Below are 16,605 nucleotides of genomic sequence, written 5' to 3' on the forward strand. Positions count from 1 at the left end.
GTTAAGTAATAGCTTTTATGGTTCAAACTGTATGATTGTTCACTGAAGATATAAACAAAATTCGATAAGAAGAAATACTTTGAACGATTTATACGTTATTATTATTCTAGAACGTTCTAAGAGTTTGGGATAAAACAAAACTGAAAGTCTCCTATGAGCTATTTTGTAAAATTATTTTATTTGATATTTATATAAAACTTTATCAAATAAACATTTGCTTACCGAAGTGACTGTGAACGGATGCCATTCCAATAACGACACTTTGGGACAATTGAGAAGGACATACTAAAGAAAATAAATCATATACGTGGATATTATTAACAACTCCAGTTTCAAAATGCTCACATTTTGTTCAAACTTTTAAGTGAAGGATTCGCAATAATTCTAACACAGAGCTTAATGATATCAACTTGCCATGCTTTTGCAAACTGATTATTACTAAGACACTGTTTCGCGTGGGCCTAATCATAATTATCATACACTTTTTTTGTGTCCTAAATTTTCAAATGTTACCCACAGCTTTTACATGTCAGCGTCAGTACGTGCCCCTTATTTTCCCTAAACTGATCCTTATCAAGAAATGACTTTTTTTTTTTTTCTAACACTGCTCCCATCTCTTGAGGGTTTATAAAACCAGAACGAGATTCAATCTGTGTTGTGGGCACAACGCAGATGACTCACTGTGCATCTGTGCAGCTTTTCAAAACTGGCCATTAACATTTATCATTATTCATTATGTTACACCAAACAGATGGATGTCATGTAACTGTGTATCCTGATTGCATAATCAGATCATAACCATGAAGTGATGACTTCTGCTTTCCCAAACTGATCATTACCGTGTTTTCTCAAACCGATTATATTAGTAACTGTCTTTCAGAAGCAGAGTGGCACAGTGGGAGCGTGCTGGGCCCATAACCCAGAGGTCCGGATCGAAACCACGCTCTGCTATATTCTAGCCCGGCATGGCCAGGTGTGTAAAGCATTCGACTGGTAATCTGATGGTCGCGGGTTCGAATCCCGGTCGCACCAAACATACTCGCCCTTTCAGCCGTGGGAGCATTATAATGTGACAGTCATTTCCACTATTCGTTGGTAAAAGAGTTGGCGGTGGGTGGAGATGACTAGATGCCTTTCCTCTAGTCTTACACTGCTAAATTAGGGACGGCTAGCGCAGATAGCCCTCATGTAACTTTGCGCGAAATTCAAACCAAACCAAACCAAACTGTCTTTTAATTTAACAAATTTAAAATATGCTGTTCACTGCTTACACGAATTTATATGGCCATACTGCAATTTTTTGTATAACTGACTAAATTACTTGCAAATAGATGTTTTCCGAATAGCCTGTGTTGCCTGGATAATACACACATAATGAATTAAACTACAGTTAATAACACTTAAACTAATTATCGCATTATTATGGATTACTTAACTTTGTGTTGATAAGTGTGCCATTCTTCATTGAAACAAAACTTGTCTGATCTGTTTCAAATAGACATATGGTAACATTTCTTTCACCATATTTAACACAAAGTGAATCATGTCAGTAGCGCTTATAAAACGGTTTACAGCATTGTCTTAAAAATAATGGAAAATAGTATTAACTTGTCACTTTAACAGGAAAATTAAAGGGAAGTGTCACTTGCTACTTTAACGGAAAAGAAGGATGGAAAGCGTTGATTGTTAGTTTAATGGGAAGTGTCATATGCCACTTAAATGGGAAAGAAAGATAGGAAGTCTTACTTGTTTGTTTTAAATTTCACACAAAGCTACTCGAGGGCTGTCTGTGCTAGCTGTTCCTAATTTAGCAGTGTAAGACTAAAGGGAAGGCAGCTAGTCATCACCACCCACCGCCAACTCTTGGGCTACTCTTACCAACGAATAGTGGGATTGACCGTCACATTATACGCCCCCACGGCTGAAAGGGCGAGAATATTTTGGCGACCCTCAGATTACGAGTCGCACGCCTAAACACGCTTGGCCATGCCGGGCCCCTTACTTGTTACTTCAATGGGAAGTTTCACATGCTACTTTAACGGGAAAGAAGGTGGAGGTATTACTTGTTACAAAAGTGGGAAGTGTCACATGCCACTTTAACGGGATAGAAAGACGGGAAATGTTACTTGCCATTTTAACGGAAAAGGAAGGTTTGGAGTGATAGTTATAAAAAGGACATTTGAGACCTCTGGTAACAATCGTTTGAACTAACCTGACCGGGCCGGAAGTATAACTTGTTTTTTGTCTCCAACGTTAACTCCAATACCGACGCTGGGGTGTTGTTCGTTGCTACCACACCAGATGTTGATTTGCGACGTAACAATCTGTAGATGAAGTCTAAAACATAAACAACTAATCCGGAAATCACCCACTTCCATGTCTGAGAGAAAAGAAATAAAGAACGAAGCGTCGTATAAAAAAGTAGCACAAAGTTAAACATACTAATCTTCTCCTCTTTATATATCTTCGTTTTGTCAAAATGTAATTCTAACATCTCAGGTAAATGTATAACTTAGAAGCTTATAGAAAAGCAAAATAGTTTGTTCACTGTGGAACATATACACTCACACATGTTCTCAAAGAAAGTACCTTTTGGGTACTTAAGAGTTAATTAGTAAATCATCTACTTTTACCCACCTGCGTATTCTGAGGGATAAATTTAGGTTGAACAACACATACATCAAAATCTTCATTCAGTTGACCTGCGTGGGTCGTTTTAGAGTCAATATGGGTTAGGTTGTCCATTCTACATCCAGGAATGTGATGGTCAATATTACTCTGTTCCTTCAGCACCCCACTGTTAAATAAAAACGGAGAAATATAGAATTCGCAGCCAAGGAAACAGTTGATAATTTCACTATGAGAAATAGTTGTTAATATTTCAAGCAAAATGTAAATAGAAGCTAGAAGTGATTGATACAAACAGATTTACTTTTAGGTTTCACAGTGAAGATTATCACCAAGTCATAACATCTCGTTGTGATGTAAATAAATGGCTACTTTTATCTAACTAAAATGTGAATGATGTAATTCACAAATGGTAAGTTGTGATGCCCGCGTAAAGCAAAGTAGTGAACGTGGACGTAGTAAGTGAAGTCTTATGATGCACTGATGATTAAAGTTTATCAAAAGCTATCCACCAATATTACTCAGGAGGTGTGTCCGAGCTCTTTGATAAGACTTATCATACATCCATTAACGTTGCATGTTTGTGAACTTGTTTGTGTTTATCCACAGTTTTCTAACGGTTTTTTGTAGTTAGCAGAGCCAAACGCGACAGACGATTCCGTGGGTACCCTTATCAATTTGTACTCGTATTGAACCACTACAAAGATTAGGGGCGGGGAACTAGAACGCAACCAGAAGGTTACCCAGACGTGCTGAAAATCTAGGAGTAACTTTTCAAAGTCGCTGAATCCGAATTTAGTTTCTTGGCTTCTCTCTTGGATCCCCTGGGAACTATGTTTAAAACTGTGTCCATACCCCCAATTCACGAGTTAATGGGATGAAACGTGGTAAACATTTGTTTTTGAGTATAAATATCCCTTGCAGAGGTTATAGAAGTGTTTCAGAATAGAGGAGCTTGATCGGTAAATTGAAACATCTGTGAATCGCGAGGGAAACTAGGAACCTCACGGCAGAATTCAGGTATTTTATAGTAGTTAGTAGAAAATCCTTTTCATCATCTTCCATAACCCAGAGTGGTAGCCCTCAGTCTAGTGGTTTGTGACTTTGTGTGCTGGATTACAGAACTGAGGTTTCACGATTCGAATCTTGATACTGCAATAAAAAGTCGTGCTTCCTACGTTATAAGACTGATGGTGAAATCCCATGTTGGGACTGCTAAGAGTAGCCTAAGAGTAGCTCTGCACGATATCTAACAAGCAAACATATCATTACTATAGACAGTAAAACACGGTAGGTAACTTCTTTTTCCAAAACTTATTATTCAGAGATAGTTTTAATAGTCAATATTATAACTGGATGACCGATTGGACAATACACTGTACAGATAAACAGTATAACTGTCGATAATAATAACGAATGTACGTGTCAGTAATGTGAAGACTCAGACCACGAGATTTTCCTAATTCCTACTTGTATTATCGTAATTTTTGAAATATTTATTATTTATTCCATTGTTAAATAATTGCTTATATACTTAAAATTTCAAGTCTCAACAGTACCTGCTATAAAACGTATCAAACAAGTGCATATAGAATCTAAAATTCATCTGTCAATGAAAGGTGATAACCAAAATTAGCATGTTCTTGGTAAAACAAAAGAAGCAGATAAACAACGATAACAATAATTTTAGAATTACCAGTAGTGGTTTTGTCACCACTTGTATTTTCAGCGACAGTGTAAATTGGTATATTTTGAAATGTTTAACTTCATTTTGTAACAATCCAATCTCTAAAGTGGACATGATTTTCTTAACAACAGCATTAAATTCTTAAGTGAGCGGTGCAGGACTTTTGTATGTATACGCATTTTGCTTTCCCTTGTCTAAGTTTTTCGAAATTTCTGCAATTTCTTTAAGCTCAGTTTGGTCATGGAAAGTCGTTCTATAAAAAAAAAAAAAAATCTTCGCTTTGCTTATTTCTAACTTTCTTGGGAACCTCGTTCACTAATTAGCAACTAACATAGCAATAAGCATGGAAGATGGCACTTAACGTCCAGGAATAAAAAGCTGTTTTTCCTGTTGAAGAACTGAGTCATGGCTTGGGATTTCTCTCACGCAGCACTCAAGCATGAGCGGAAGGAAGTGACGAGCAGAAGAGCATTTCGCGTGCAAGCCTGGTTTAAGCTGTTAATGTTTTTTGTAATAAAAGTCAGGTTCTCCTTTGTTTGGCACATTGTTTTGTAACTTACCTTTTAGTCGACTTTTTATTAGAAGTTTTGTGAAAACAGATTTTTGTCGAGCTTTAGTACAATTTTTAGTGAATTTTATGTCTTTATATTCTTTCTTTTTTCCATTAACTTTTATTATGTAGGCTTGTCTTAGTTTCATTTGCAGGGGGAAGACACATAATGGACTTGTAATGGAGAGCTTCTCTCCCATTTTCTGTTTCTAGCCAGTCCAACACATTTAACCACAGATTCACATGCCATTGTTTTCTCTTGCACCAGTAAATATGACTGTTCTTGCGCGTCTTTCGCAATTGGCCTCGTTTGTTTGCTCTCTCACTAACACAATTGAATATCAAAAAGATAAACAGATATCTAGCATTCCGTCACTTGGTATCTCTCGAACGTTCAGTTAACGGATCTTAAACTCGTTGCTTTGTAGGAAATCCGTGAGCCGTAAAATGCCATAAGTGCAACTTAAATATTCAAACATAAACTAACGAGTGAATATTCACTCATACTTCTTATTGTTTCATATATAATTTGTTTGTTTGTTTTTTAATTTCGCGCAAGGCTACTTGAGGGCTGTCTGTGCTAGCCGTCCCTAATTTAGCAGTGTAAGACTAAAGGGAAGGCAGCTAGTCATCACCACCCACCACCAACTCTTGCGCTACTCTTTTACCAACGAATAGTGAGGTTGTCTGTCACATTATAATGCCCTCGTTACGAGTCGCACGCCTTAACCCACCTGGTCATACCGGGCCTTCATATATAATCACCATAAATGTTGTGTTGTGTAAGTTTCCCTTCCTGCATCAAAGTGGTTTTCTTTCCTCAGCTGTCACTAATTTAGCTACTCCAGTTCGATAACCAAATATTTGATATTGTTACAGTAAGTTTATTTGGTTGTAATTAGTAGATGCCCAGCTCGATTTTAGGAATATATATCGTTATAAGTAGTTGTAAAAATGAGCACAGCTACGACGACGGTGTATTTGATGGAGACGCGAGGTACAGCTGTAGTGATACTTGGTTATTATTAGTTATAAATGTAAACCCTACTTTTAATGATATATTTAATTAGAATAAGAAAAGCGAAGCACAGTCGTAGTGGCGTAGTTGGTTGTTATTAGTTGTAGATGTGAAGAATAAATATTAATAGTTGTAACAAGCTTTGGAAAATTTGGCAAAAATGTTTATTTTATAGCAAACCAACATTCAAAAATCGAGCCTTGAATTTCAGTGTTGTAAGTCTCTAAACTTACCACTTACTTATCGAGAGACAAACTTGGTAAGGTATTTACAGATTTTTAACAATTATATTTTGTTTCAAATTAATAAACTTGTGTATGTCTTCACAATTTCGTTACACTTTTTATGGATATTCATTCAAATTTCAGTTGACAAATGAAAATGATTAAAAACCCCAAAAAATTGTATGTGTATTTTTATAGCAAAGCCACATCGGGCTATCTGCTGTGTCCACCGAGAGGAATCGAACGCCTGATTTTAGCGTTGTAAATCCGCAGACTTACCGCTGTCCCAGCGGGGGGACCCAAATAAAATGTATAACGATCCATATCTCAGTGAATACAGCAGAACACCTAAAACATCATTTGCCAAAACTTTTTATATTTTTGTCTGTTTATAACTGACAAACTACTGGACCAATTATATAAACCTACGATGGTTTATTGTTCTTAAATTTTTACACGTTCTACAGTACTTCCTATACACTGAATCAATCCGAAAATTATATCCATTTTTCCCCACCACGTACAGGTTTTTGTACAAAACATCACATATACTTTTACACAAGTGAATCATTTTCATTGAAATAGGGTTACATTTTTGTTATCCTTAAAATGTTAACAGCTACGGGCTATAAATTTCTCTAGACCAGTCGCGACGTGACAGTCTTATCGATTGATTTGGAACCTACGAGAAACACACTGCTAATATATAAACGGTTAATAGAACGCATGACGTGCCATTTCTGGATTTGGTGAAAGATTTGAGTCTTTTAAAGGATTCTTCAGAGATTAGGGGGCCCAAACTTCAGACTAAGAACTTACTTTCACCAGGGATATAATTTTACTGTTACAGAAATCGTGAGAAAGAGTTTATATCATACTTTTTGCAAAAAGGTTCACTTGTTTATTGCAATAATTTTGCTGAATTAATATCAATACTAAAAGCTGCAGACTATGAACCAAGTGAGTGGCGATTGTTCATTGATTCCTCTAAAAGAAGTCTAAAATGTGTTTTCCCTAACAATGGCAATAAATAAGCTTCTGTTCATATTTCTCATTCCGTTTACTGAAAGGAAATTTACGAAAATTTCGTTTAGGCCTTAGACAAAGACGGTAACTGTTTTAAAATACATATGTGGGCAATTTCCAGCTCTTGCAGAAGCGAATCTTAAAGAAGAGATTTTTGTTGGGCTTTAGATTAGGGCATTTACTTCGGACGGACAGTTCGAAAGGACAACGAGGAAAGTTGGAAAAGAAGCGTGGATTGCCTTTTAAAATGTTATCGACAATTTTTTAGGAAACATCAAAGACCGAAATTAGGAAAATACTGTGAATAACATGCTCGGATGAGCTGAGTTGTAATATGAACTTGAAACCTTATTTCTCACACACACACATATTGACTATTTCCCTGAAAATCTCGGTGTCGTCAGTGGAGAACAAGGGAAATTTTTTTATTAAGACATCAGGGTAAATGAAACATCAGCATGATGATTGACTCTTGATGGTCAATGAAACAAGATGCTCCAAGCACAATACATGAAATATTTTTTATTAACAAACATAATAATAATAATAAATAATCATTGTGATAATCGATTTGTTTATAATTATTAGATTATGATATCAAAACAGAAATGAAAATTAATTTCGAAATCTGCGTCGCTGAATTTTGGAAAATCCGTTATTCAAACCAAAACGACTTTCATGAAGTTTAAATTCGTAGCCTGTATTATCATCAAATCTTGAGGGTTTCATTAGAAGCCCTCCCCCTCTCCCTTGAGTGACATAGGGGTCAGCATTTGGATCTGGTTGGTAAACAAAAGTGCACTCAAACCTGTGCTGTTAATTTCCGAAATTCACGTAGTTTGAGTGAACCTTTGTTATAAACTAGATGGATGGAAATAAATTCATGAATAATGAAAGTTATCTTAAGATATGAAAAGTTGTTTCTCTTATAGATAACTGTAAAAATGCCCATAAAAACCGCAAAATGCAAAACTGAAAATGTGAATGTGCCTCCACATGGTCCTAGTAAACTTGCATACCAATTTAGGTGAAGATTCATCCACACCCTGTGAAGCAGTTACATGTACATACAACAGACAGTACCTTATATGTATACAGATAATAGTGAGTTTAAAAACGCGAGCAAAACGAAACAACTACCAGACACAGTAAACGTGAAGTGAAATAATAATCTAGAGCAGTAGCAGAATTTCAGCAAACATCATTAAAAACGACAAGAAGTAGAACATTCACATTTCAATTTACTTAAGCGTGCATGAGATCCAATATAAAACAAAAGATGCCAACATTCGTGATTTTAGTTACCCAAGTGTACTTAAACAAAATAAGAAAAAATAAAGAGCCACAAATACCAACTTTTGATTCACGTAAATGTATTTAAAACTAACTATACAGAGAAGGGTGTTTTTTGAATTTCGCGCAAAGCCGTCCCTAATTTAACAGTGTAAGACTGTGTAGAGGGCAGGCAGCTAGTCATCACCACCCACCGCCAACTCTTCTACCTAAGAATAGTTCTTCTACTATCACATTATAACGCGCCCACGGAGAGCATGTTCGGCGTGACAGGGATTCGAACCCGCGACCCTCACATTGGGAGTCGAGTACCCTAACCGCCTGGTTAAGAATGAAGGGTCTTTGCCAAAAAGTCGTATAAATAAAATGAAAGTTTTCATTTAGGTGAGTGTTAAGTTAAACACTATTTTTATCTGAATTGTTTCTGCTAAACAACAGTCACTCCACTCAAAAAGAATTTAAATTACCTGTGATTATTTAAAACCAAATATATTTATATATGCAGAAATAACTACAGCAGTCACGTTTTGAATTAGCTAGCAGCATTTAAAACCAACAAGGCTAGCAAGGCATATAAACGATAACGATACAAGTTGTAATTGTAATCAGTTGTCAAAAGACAATAATATTTGGCTTATTGTTCTTTCAGTACCGGGAAAAAGCTTCCACATCATAACAATTGTCATTCGAACAAACGATTTGTACAAATAACGTTACAACCACTACTGTGTTTGTTCCATCTATGCAATCTGATAACATAGTACTGAGAGATATGCGGCGTCGGTAGTGGATGGCAGAGATGGATGGTGTTGTTGAAATACTAATATAACAATCTCTTTCTTGGTAAAACCCTAAGGTATAGAATGTAGTATTTTAAAATATCCTAAACCTAATAGTACTGTCTTATAACAGATGTATAATTCATCATAATTACGTGTCACCAGTAAGAGGTATTCACAACATAATACTTAGCAGTTTGTTTCGTCTTACCTGATAGGGTGGAGAACCAACAGTATTAAAAAGACGACAAACAATCGGTGGGTATACCAAAACGCATCGTAGCAAGTTTCCCTTGATATAGAAGAGAGAGAGAGAAAAAAAAATATTTGACTAACGATATTATTTCTGTTACGTTATTATCTTCGCCTTCGTGGAAAATACATTATAACTTAGAATATGTACATATCATGAGTTGTTTAGTTGTTTTTAGACTATTATCCAAACTTTATTCTCCACAGTAAGTAAGGAATTAGAATATTTCAGACACAGTTTCCATACATTAATATTCATATAATAAATACCAAGGGAGATATATTATAGTCAGTTTGTACCCCCTATAAATATTTGTCATACTAAAACCTCATATATTTATATAAATAATTGTTCATCTGTCAAGTACTTACTTATTGTCAGTAATAGTTTAACGTAAGTTTTATACAACACCGACTATATTTAAGCTATGTATCTATATATATACACACACACACGAATGCAGACGAAATGTTTGTTTGGACCGTAACTTCTTCGATCCTACGAGGCCAATCTCATCCAAAATTTGTATATAAATACTATGAGGTATGAGGAATGTTCTAAAGGGGTCAAAATTGAACTTAACCCTACTTGTATTTTGTAAAGCTTGTTGGTTAATTACTTCCAGCCCTTGAGTCAATCTCAAGCAATCTTGGCAGATTGACATTTTAGACAATGTTGAATATTTTAAAGGGATTCAAGGTCAAAGTATAAAAGTTGCTGGATTGTTTCTCAAACAACTATGCTTTTATTTTCGGTAAAGTAGTGTAGGGGTATTCAAGAGTGGGCTCACCTTAAAATATTTATTTGTTGGTAGATGGAAATCAAATTGCAAATGTTATTTATAAAGAGACGTTGTTATAATTTTAAAATTTTGAGACAGGGTTTATGTTCAAGTTACTACTTTGAAATATACGATTGCCGCTAAACTTATGCTGTTTTATTTGCATTTAAACATTCTTCGCCAGTTGATGAGTTTTTAAGGTTGTTTGCCATAAAAGGAGAAAAAACCTGAGCAGGAAATTAGTTACTTATACAAATACTCATGTCATTACTTTGAATTGTGGCATGAACGTGATATAAGACCAGATTTTAAAACTGCTAAAGTAAGGTGAATAATAAGTAGGCTAATTACGAGTAAATAATCCCACGTATACATGAAACCTGAAAAGATAATTCAAGAAAGTAATAATTAACCATATATGGTTTTAAAATAAATTAATATTATAATGCTAAAAATTCCGTACCATAATCCTGATGAATTGTCACTTAAATAAAACTGGTGAAAATTACATATCACAAACATAGCTCAGTTCACACCGTAGCAGTTGTTGTAAAACCATTTACCAATAACCAATAGGAAATAGCATCTAAACCACTAACACACTTGTTTTATCTCATTTGGCTGGAAGATATGAAGTTTGGGACGTAAAAAACCTCGTTACTAGAGGTAGCAGATAGTGATTAACATTATTATACTTCTTGTATTTAACTCGTATAATTTTTATCAATAAGCTATAGTAATGTTTCAGTAACTTACCTGACGTACGATGCTGAAGATGAACACAATAAAGACAGGACTAGTACCATTGCAACACCAGTCACCCCAGGAACTATGGAACAAAACATGTTATTTAGAGAATGTAAGCCCAAAGCAACTAGATTTAGTAACATAAAACAGCAATGTTAAAACTTTCTAGGTCAAGAATGTGAAAGACGAAATGCGTATGCCATATATATTAGCGTGGCTGTTTGTGGGTCTTTGGTATTGTGGCTCGCGCGTCGTTATAAAAAAAATGAAAAGAAAAAAAGGCGTTCTGCACTGGTGCCATGGACGCTTTATAAGAATGATAACTTCTTCCACTTTTCAATCAGTAGCGTTGTCTGTGGGTGGTGTCGATTAGCTGTCTTCCCTCTAGTCTATCACTTAAAATTAGGGATGGCTAGGGAATATAGCACACAAACAATGACAGCAACAGTAAACTGTCTTCCTAAACACTAAAGCACGTCTTTAATTCACATTAAGTAATTAAAATCACTGAGTTCATAAGTATAATAAAAAGCATGCGTGAAACTTAACAAGCTTGATTAATATGACATGTGTGCAATTCAGTTGATATAATAAATAAAAAAAATACTCCACAACAATAACAAATACATGTGTAAGTAAATTGCGTTCATTATAATAAATGTAATAGAAACAAAGATACTAACATTGTTAACAGTTTACGGGAATAAAATAAAAACGCCAAACTTTATGTAAGAAGCAAAACTACAACAATCTTATTAAACGTGCAAAACTTCCTTTAATTACATTTTTCATACACAGAATTCGGTTCTGCTTCGCCTTATCAGCGCTGCAGGTTAATGTCGCAATTCAGGGTTGTTTATCGCCACCTGGTGATAATATACAAATACTTTTTCGGTTCTCAGAGTACTAAGAAGCACAGTCTGTTTGTGATTTATCAGTTCCTGTAGACGCTTATGTTCTAAATATGCTAACAGAAAATCATTAATTAGATTTCAAACTCCTTCCCGTTTTGTTTTCCCCGACAACGTGACTGAATATACACGTAGTTCGACTCGTAATCTGAGGGTCGCGGGTTCGAATCCCCGTCGTACCAAACATGTTCGCCCTTTCAGCCGTGGAGGCGTTTTAATGTTACGGTCAATCCCACTATTCGTTGGTAAAAGAGTAGCCCAAGAGTTGACGGTGAGTGGTGATAACTAGCTACCTTCCCTCTAGTCTTACACTGCTAAATTAGGGACGGCTAGTACAGATAGCCCTCGTGCAGCTTTGCACGAACTTTAAAAAAATAAACAAACAAACAAACAAAAAAAAAACAATATACGAAATACCACACTGTATATACATGTAGATACTAACTAACGAAATACCACTGATACATAAATATATTTCGTGAGTTATTGAGAAGTTTGTTTTTATGTTTTCATTTAAGACATTAGCTGCTCTTAGAAAGTCTTAACATAAATAGAACTATGTTTTGTACCTGTTATTACTCCCATAACAGAAACTGATGTGCAGAAGGTACAGGATATATTAGTACACCAATTACAGTATTTGATAAAAAAAAATCTGAAAAACACCGATTTTGTGGTATCTTCATAGAACTAAAAATAAAAATCCCGACAAGACACCGATTTGACGATATCTAAATAAAAATATAAGTAACTGTAAGTGAACATAGATTTCTTAGAATTAAATAAATACCAAAAACAGAAACTCTAGATATATAGTAATATTGCCTTAGTGGTTCAGAGGTACATTTGAAAGCTTATAATTCTAAAATTTAGAGTAGTTAGGATTCCTGCGATGGACGCAGAGCGTGTAACCAAATAAGCAGCTATGCGATCAAAATAAACAATACAAACACATGAACTCATATACGTAATAAAATTCGATAATATAAAATAAATCTGTGACACGTCTTGGAGATATGCATATAATTATACCAGATCAAATAAAATACTAAGCCTACAACAGCCAGTGCAGCAGATTCTGTGGGGGATTTATATGTTATAGGTATCATCCTGGAAACACATTTGTAAGCTGAAACCATAGAATTACATCTGTACTACGTAAAGAAATGACTAGAAATATAAACATCAACGTACCTGTTCCTAGCACAGTAAATAAAGGGTCCTGTAAAATATAACAAAAATAATTATAACACAGCTGAATATATGCTGCTAAAAAGATAAACATTTCAACTTCATTGGCTCATTAAGGCAGAATTAAGTAAGTTATTTGTTAATATATTTGATATAAATCACAAGACACAAGGTCATTGAATAATTCTTCCGACTGTTTTGTTGTTTAGCAGCAAGTAATAAATTACACAATTATTCCAGCAATTTTTTTGACTGCTAACTGAACAATTCACGCTCAAGAGTACAACTTAAACTAGATTTTGTTTTGAATTTCGCGCAAAGCTACACGGGGGCTATCTGCGCTAGCCGTCCCTAATTTAGCAGTGTAAGACTAGAGGGAAGGCAGCTAGTCATCACTACCCACCGCCAACTCGTGGGCTACTATTTTACCAACGAATGGTTGGATTGACCGCACATTATAACGCCTCCACAACTGAAAGGATGAACATGCTTGATGAGACGGGGACTCGAACCCACGACCCTCAGATTACGAGTCGAGTGCCTTAGCCACCTGGGCATGCTGGGCCAACTTAAACTAAAAACATTATTTTATACAGTGTCAAGGAATTATTTTTGAGCACTAAAATGCCTTATTTAATATTTCCCAAATTGGAAAATGTATTTCTATAAATATGTTTTTTGTTTTTTTACTGTTAACACGTTTGATTGATCTTTCAGTGTCTTAATTGATATTTGACACTTATGTTTTGGTTTGCTGCAGCTCAGTTACGAATTAGTTTGTACTTAGATACTGCTGTACTTTTTAGTGAAAAATCTATTTACTTTTGAACCACTGAAATAATTAACTTTTTAACTTAGTTTTATTTTACGTGGAGATTTGGAAGTGGTGTATTCCATTGTAGTTCGTATACAGAAGTGACTGAAAGTAAGTTTGAAAAGGCTCAGCATGAACAGGTGGTTAGGGTACACGACTCGTAATCTGAGGGTCGTGGGTTAAATCCCCGTCACAACCAAACATGATCTCCTTTTCAGCCGTGGGAGCGTTATAATGTTACAGTCAATCCCACTGTTCATTGGTAAAAGAGTAACTCAAGCGTTGGTGGTGGGTGTTGATGATTAACTGCCTTCCCTCTAGCATTACACTGCTAAATTAGGGACGGATAGCTTTGAGCGAAATACAAAACAAACCAAACCAAGTTTGGAAATGATAATATTGACGGTAATAAAACCAAAGGGCATACAGCTATGTTAGTTGGTAAATACAAGGAAATACAGGACAAAAACAGGAAATGCGGTAAAATGCGAATTTGATTTCAAAGCTTGTTCATTTGTTTATCGGTTAAACGAACTGGCACAAACGCTCAAAGTTAACACTAAAGAAATAGTCAGAGCCAGTTTTAGTTCCTATAAATAAAAAAATATATATATATACAGAAAAACGTACTTTGTACCAGCCCTGTCTGTGCATTATCGAAGTTCTGATGTATTCCCTTTCAACTTGTATTTATATCTTGATATGCTACACTTTATGTACCCTTGCACTTATTTTCTTTGTTTGTTTTTAGATTTCCTTTTGGCTACATATTAATTTACTATGAAGTTGAGTTTCATCCGGAATGAAAAATGAAGAGTGCTCAGTCGTATCGTTGCTTATTATTTACTTATTGGAACGGGACAATGAAACCTTATAGAATATTGTTATCAAAAAGTCAGGGGTGAAGACTTTTTTACACCCGATGGGGGGGGGGTGATGATTTTTACAACCGCTTATGTGGACTGTTCATTTTGCAAATTGGTAATCTCTGATTACGTGAACCTGAAAGCTGTAAACATGCAGTCACAGATTAATCTTGTTGCCACGATACTTGCATGTATACTTAGGCCTACTGACTGATACTTATGAACTATCGCTTAGATCGAAAAGCTTAGAAGCACGCCTATATTAAAGATGTACATTTCAGCTACTGAAAAAGTCTACATCTAGGCCTAATTATATAATTCGATTGGTAAGAACACGAGAATCACAAGAACAAACACACAATTTGTAGGCCTGTGATGCAATAAAACAATTCAACAGACCAAACTGTAGGAGGGGGATGATTGTATGCACCAAACCCCCACCTAAAATGAAGGGGAATGTATCCAACCCATCTCCCCCAGGACCTACGCCCCTTTAAAACTCGTCTGAAGAAGAGAAAATTAAAGAAAGGCTTTTACATGATCGATTATAACTCTTATTCGATAACCCAGTAACTCAGAGAAATTCATGTAAACAAATAATATTTTCATTAAATGTAGTTGTGTGTTTAATCGAATGTAAATAATTACCATATGGACGGATATAACAATTTTTAGAACGTAATTCAAACATACTTTCAGTGGTATGGTTGATCAGAGACGGTTATAGAGATTAAGGCTTGTGCAAGCTATTTATTCGGTGCCCCCCCCTGTAAAATGACGAGAACACTTAATAGCAGTGTCGATGTCAATTTTGGCACTCCTTGGGGTGGACGTCCTGTGCGGGGACACGCGCCATTTACGCCGATAGCAGGCCCTGTGGTTGGTAAATATTTCACACTATAATTACTTTGTTCAACTGACAGTTTTGACACCAGAGATTACCATTTAAACCTTAGTAAAAACAAATTATTCAGAATGATATGGTCGAAACGTCTAATGTTAAATAACATATACTCTAGTTGTAATAACAGTAATACGTTCGACTCCTATGAAGAAACACACACACACACACAAAACCAATAAACTTTAGTTTAAGTTTCCAGTCGTACTAAATACTTCCCATGCGGTGTCCGTGACTTAGTTATTAAAAATATGCTGTTATCATGTCCATAATTGTCAAACCGTTTATTAGTTTTCTAATAATAGTATCGTTGTGTGGAATGTTCAGATAAAACGAATTTCCCGATGAGTAATTTCACTAATAACAGCAGATTCAATCAAGAAAAAAAGGGAATCCTCAGTCTTTGACAACTTGACTTTAAGTGTGAAATAACGAGACCAGACAAATACAAGTAAATAAATAAGCTATTTGTATAGTATCGTGAGCGAATTTGCAGAGAAGGAATTATAGTCAGTTTTATTAGTGTGTGTTCTTGGTACCACAGTTTTTTTTTTCTCTCGGATTAGACTTTCGTCGAAGCAAATGGTTATCTTCAAGGAAGTCGTTATTCAACGATCTTTAACAAGTAAACTCGCTCTCTTTGTATACGCGACAGCGTCACTCGGTGACTTTTGTTCTCTTACATCACTCAGCTAATGTCAACACGGTCAGCAAAGGATATTACAGTGTCTATCCTTTTAACCTCGGTGCTATATGTTACTGCAATATTCTCTTGGAAGAAATAGACATTACATATTACATAGGTAAAATAAATAAAACAACTACAATAAGGAATCTCAATGACTTCCTGGACCACCTGATCAAGCTGAAACTGTATATATACAAAACAACATGTGTGCGTGTGTGTGTGTGTATGTATGTATCTTTAAAGCACAT

General features: G+C 35.4%; 1 protein-coding gene across 5 annotated transcripts in view; it reads right to left on the minus strand.

The window, feature by feature from the left end:
• Positions 1-16,605, minus strand: part of LOC143250714 (NADPH oxidase 4-like) — a 55,522-nt gene that overhangs the window by 11,108 nt on the left and 27,809 nt on the right. For all 5 annotated transcript variants that reach the window (XM_076501639.1, XM_076501638.1, XM_076501641.1 and 2 more), the window contains 6 exons: positions 13,092-13,119; positions 10,996-11,068; positions 9,417-9,497; positions 2,638-2,797; positions 2,213-2,380; positions 223-285 (listed from right to left, as the gene is read on the minus strand). In XM_076501639.1, coding sequence (XP_076357754.1) covers positions 223-285; positions 2,213-2,380; positions 2,638-2,797; positions 9,417-9,497; positions 10,996-11,068; positions 13,092-13,119 — 573 coding nt within the window. The remainder of the gene's footprint in view (positions 1-222; positions 286-2,212; positions 2,381-2,637; positions 2,798-9,416; positions 9,498-10,995; positions 11,069-13,091; positions 13,120-16,605) is intronic.

Source organism: Tachypleus tridentatus, chromosome 5 (assembly GCF_004210375.1).
Source record: "Tachypleus tridentatus isolate NWPU-2018 chromosome 5, ASM421037v1, whole genome shotgun sequence".
Taxonomy (NCBI): domain Eukaryota; kingdom Metazoa; phylum Arthropoda; class Merostomata; order Xiphosura; family Limulidae; genus Tachypleus; species Tachypleus tridentatus.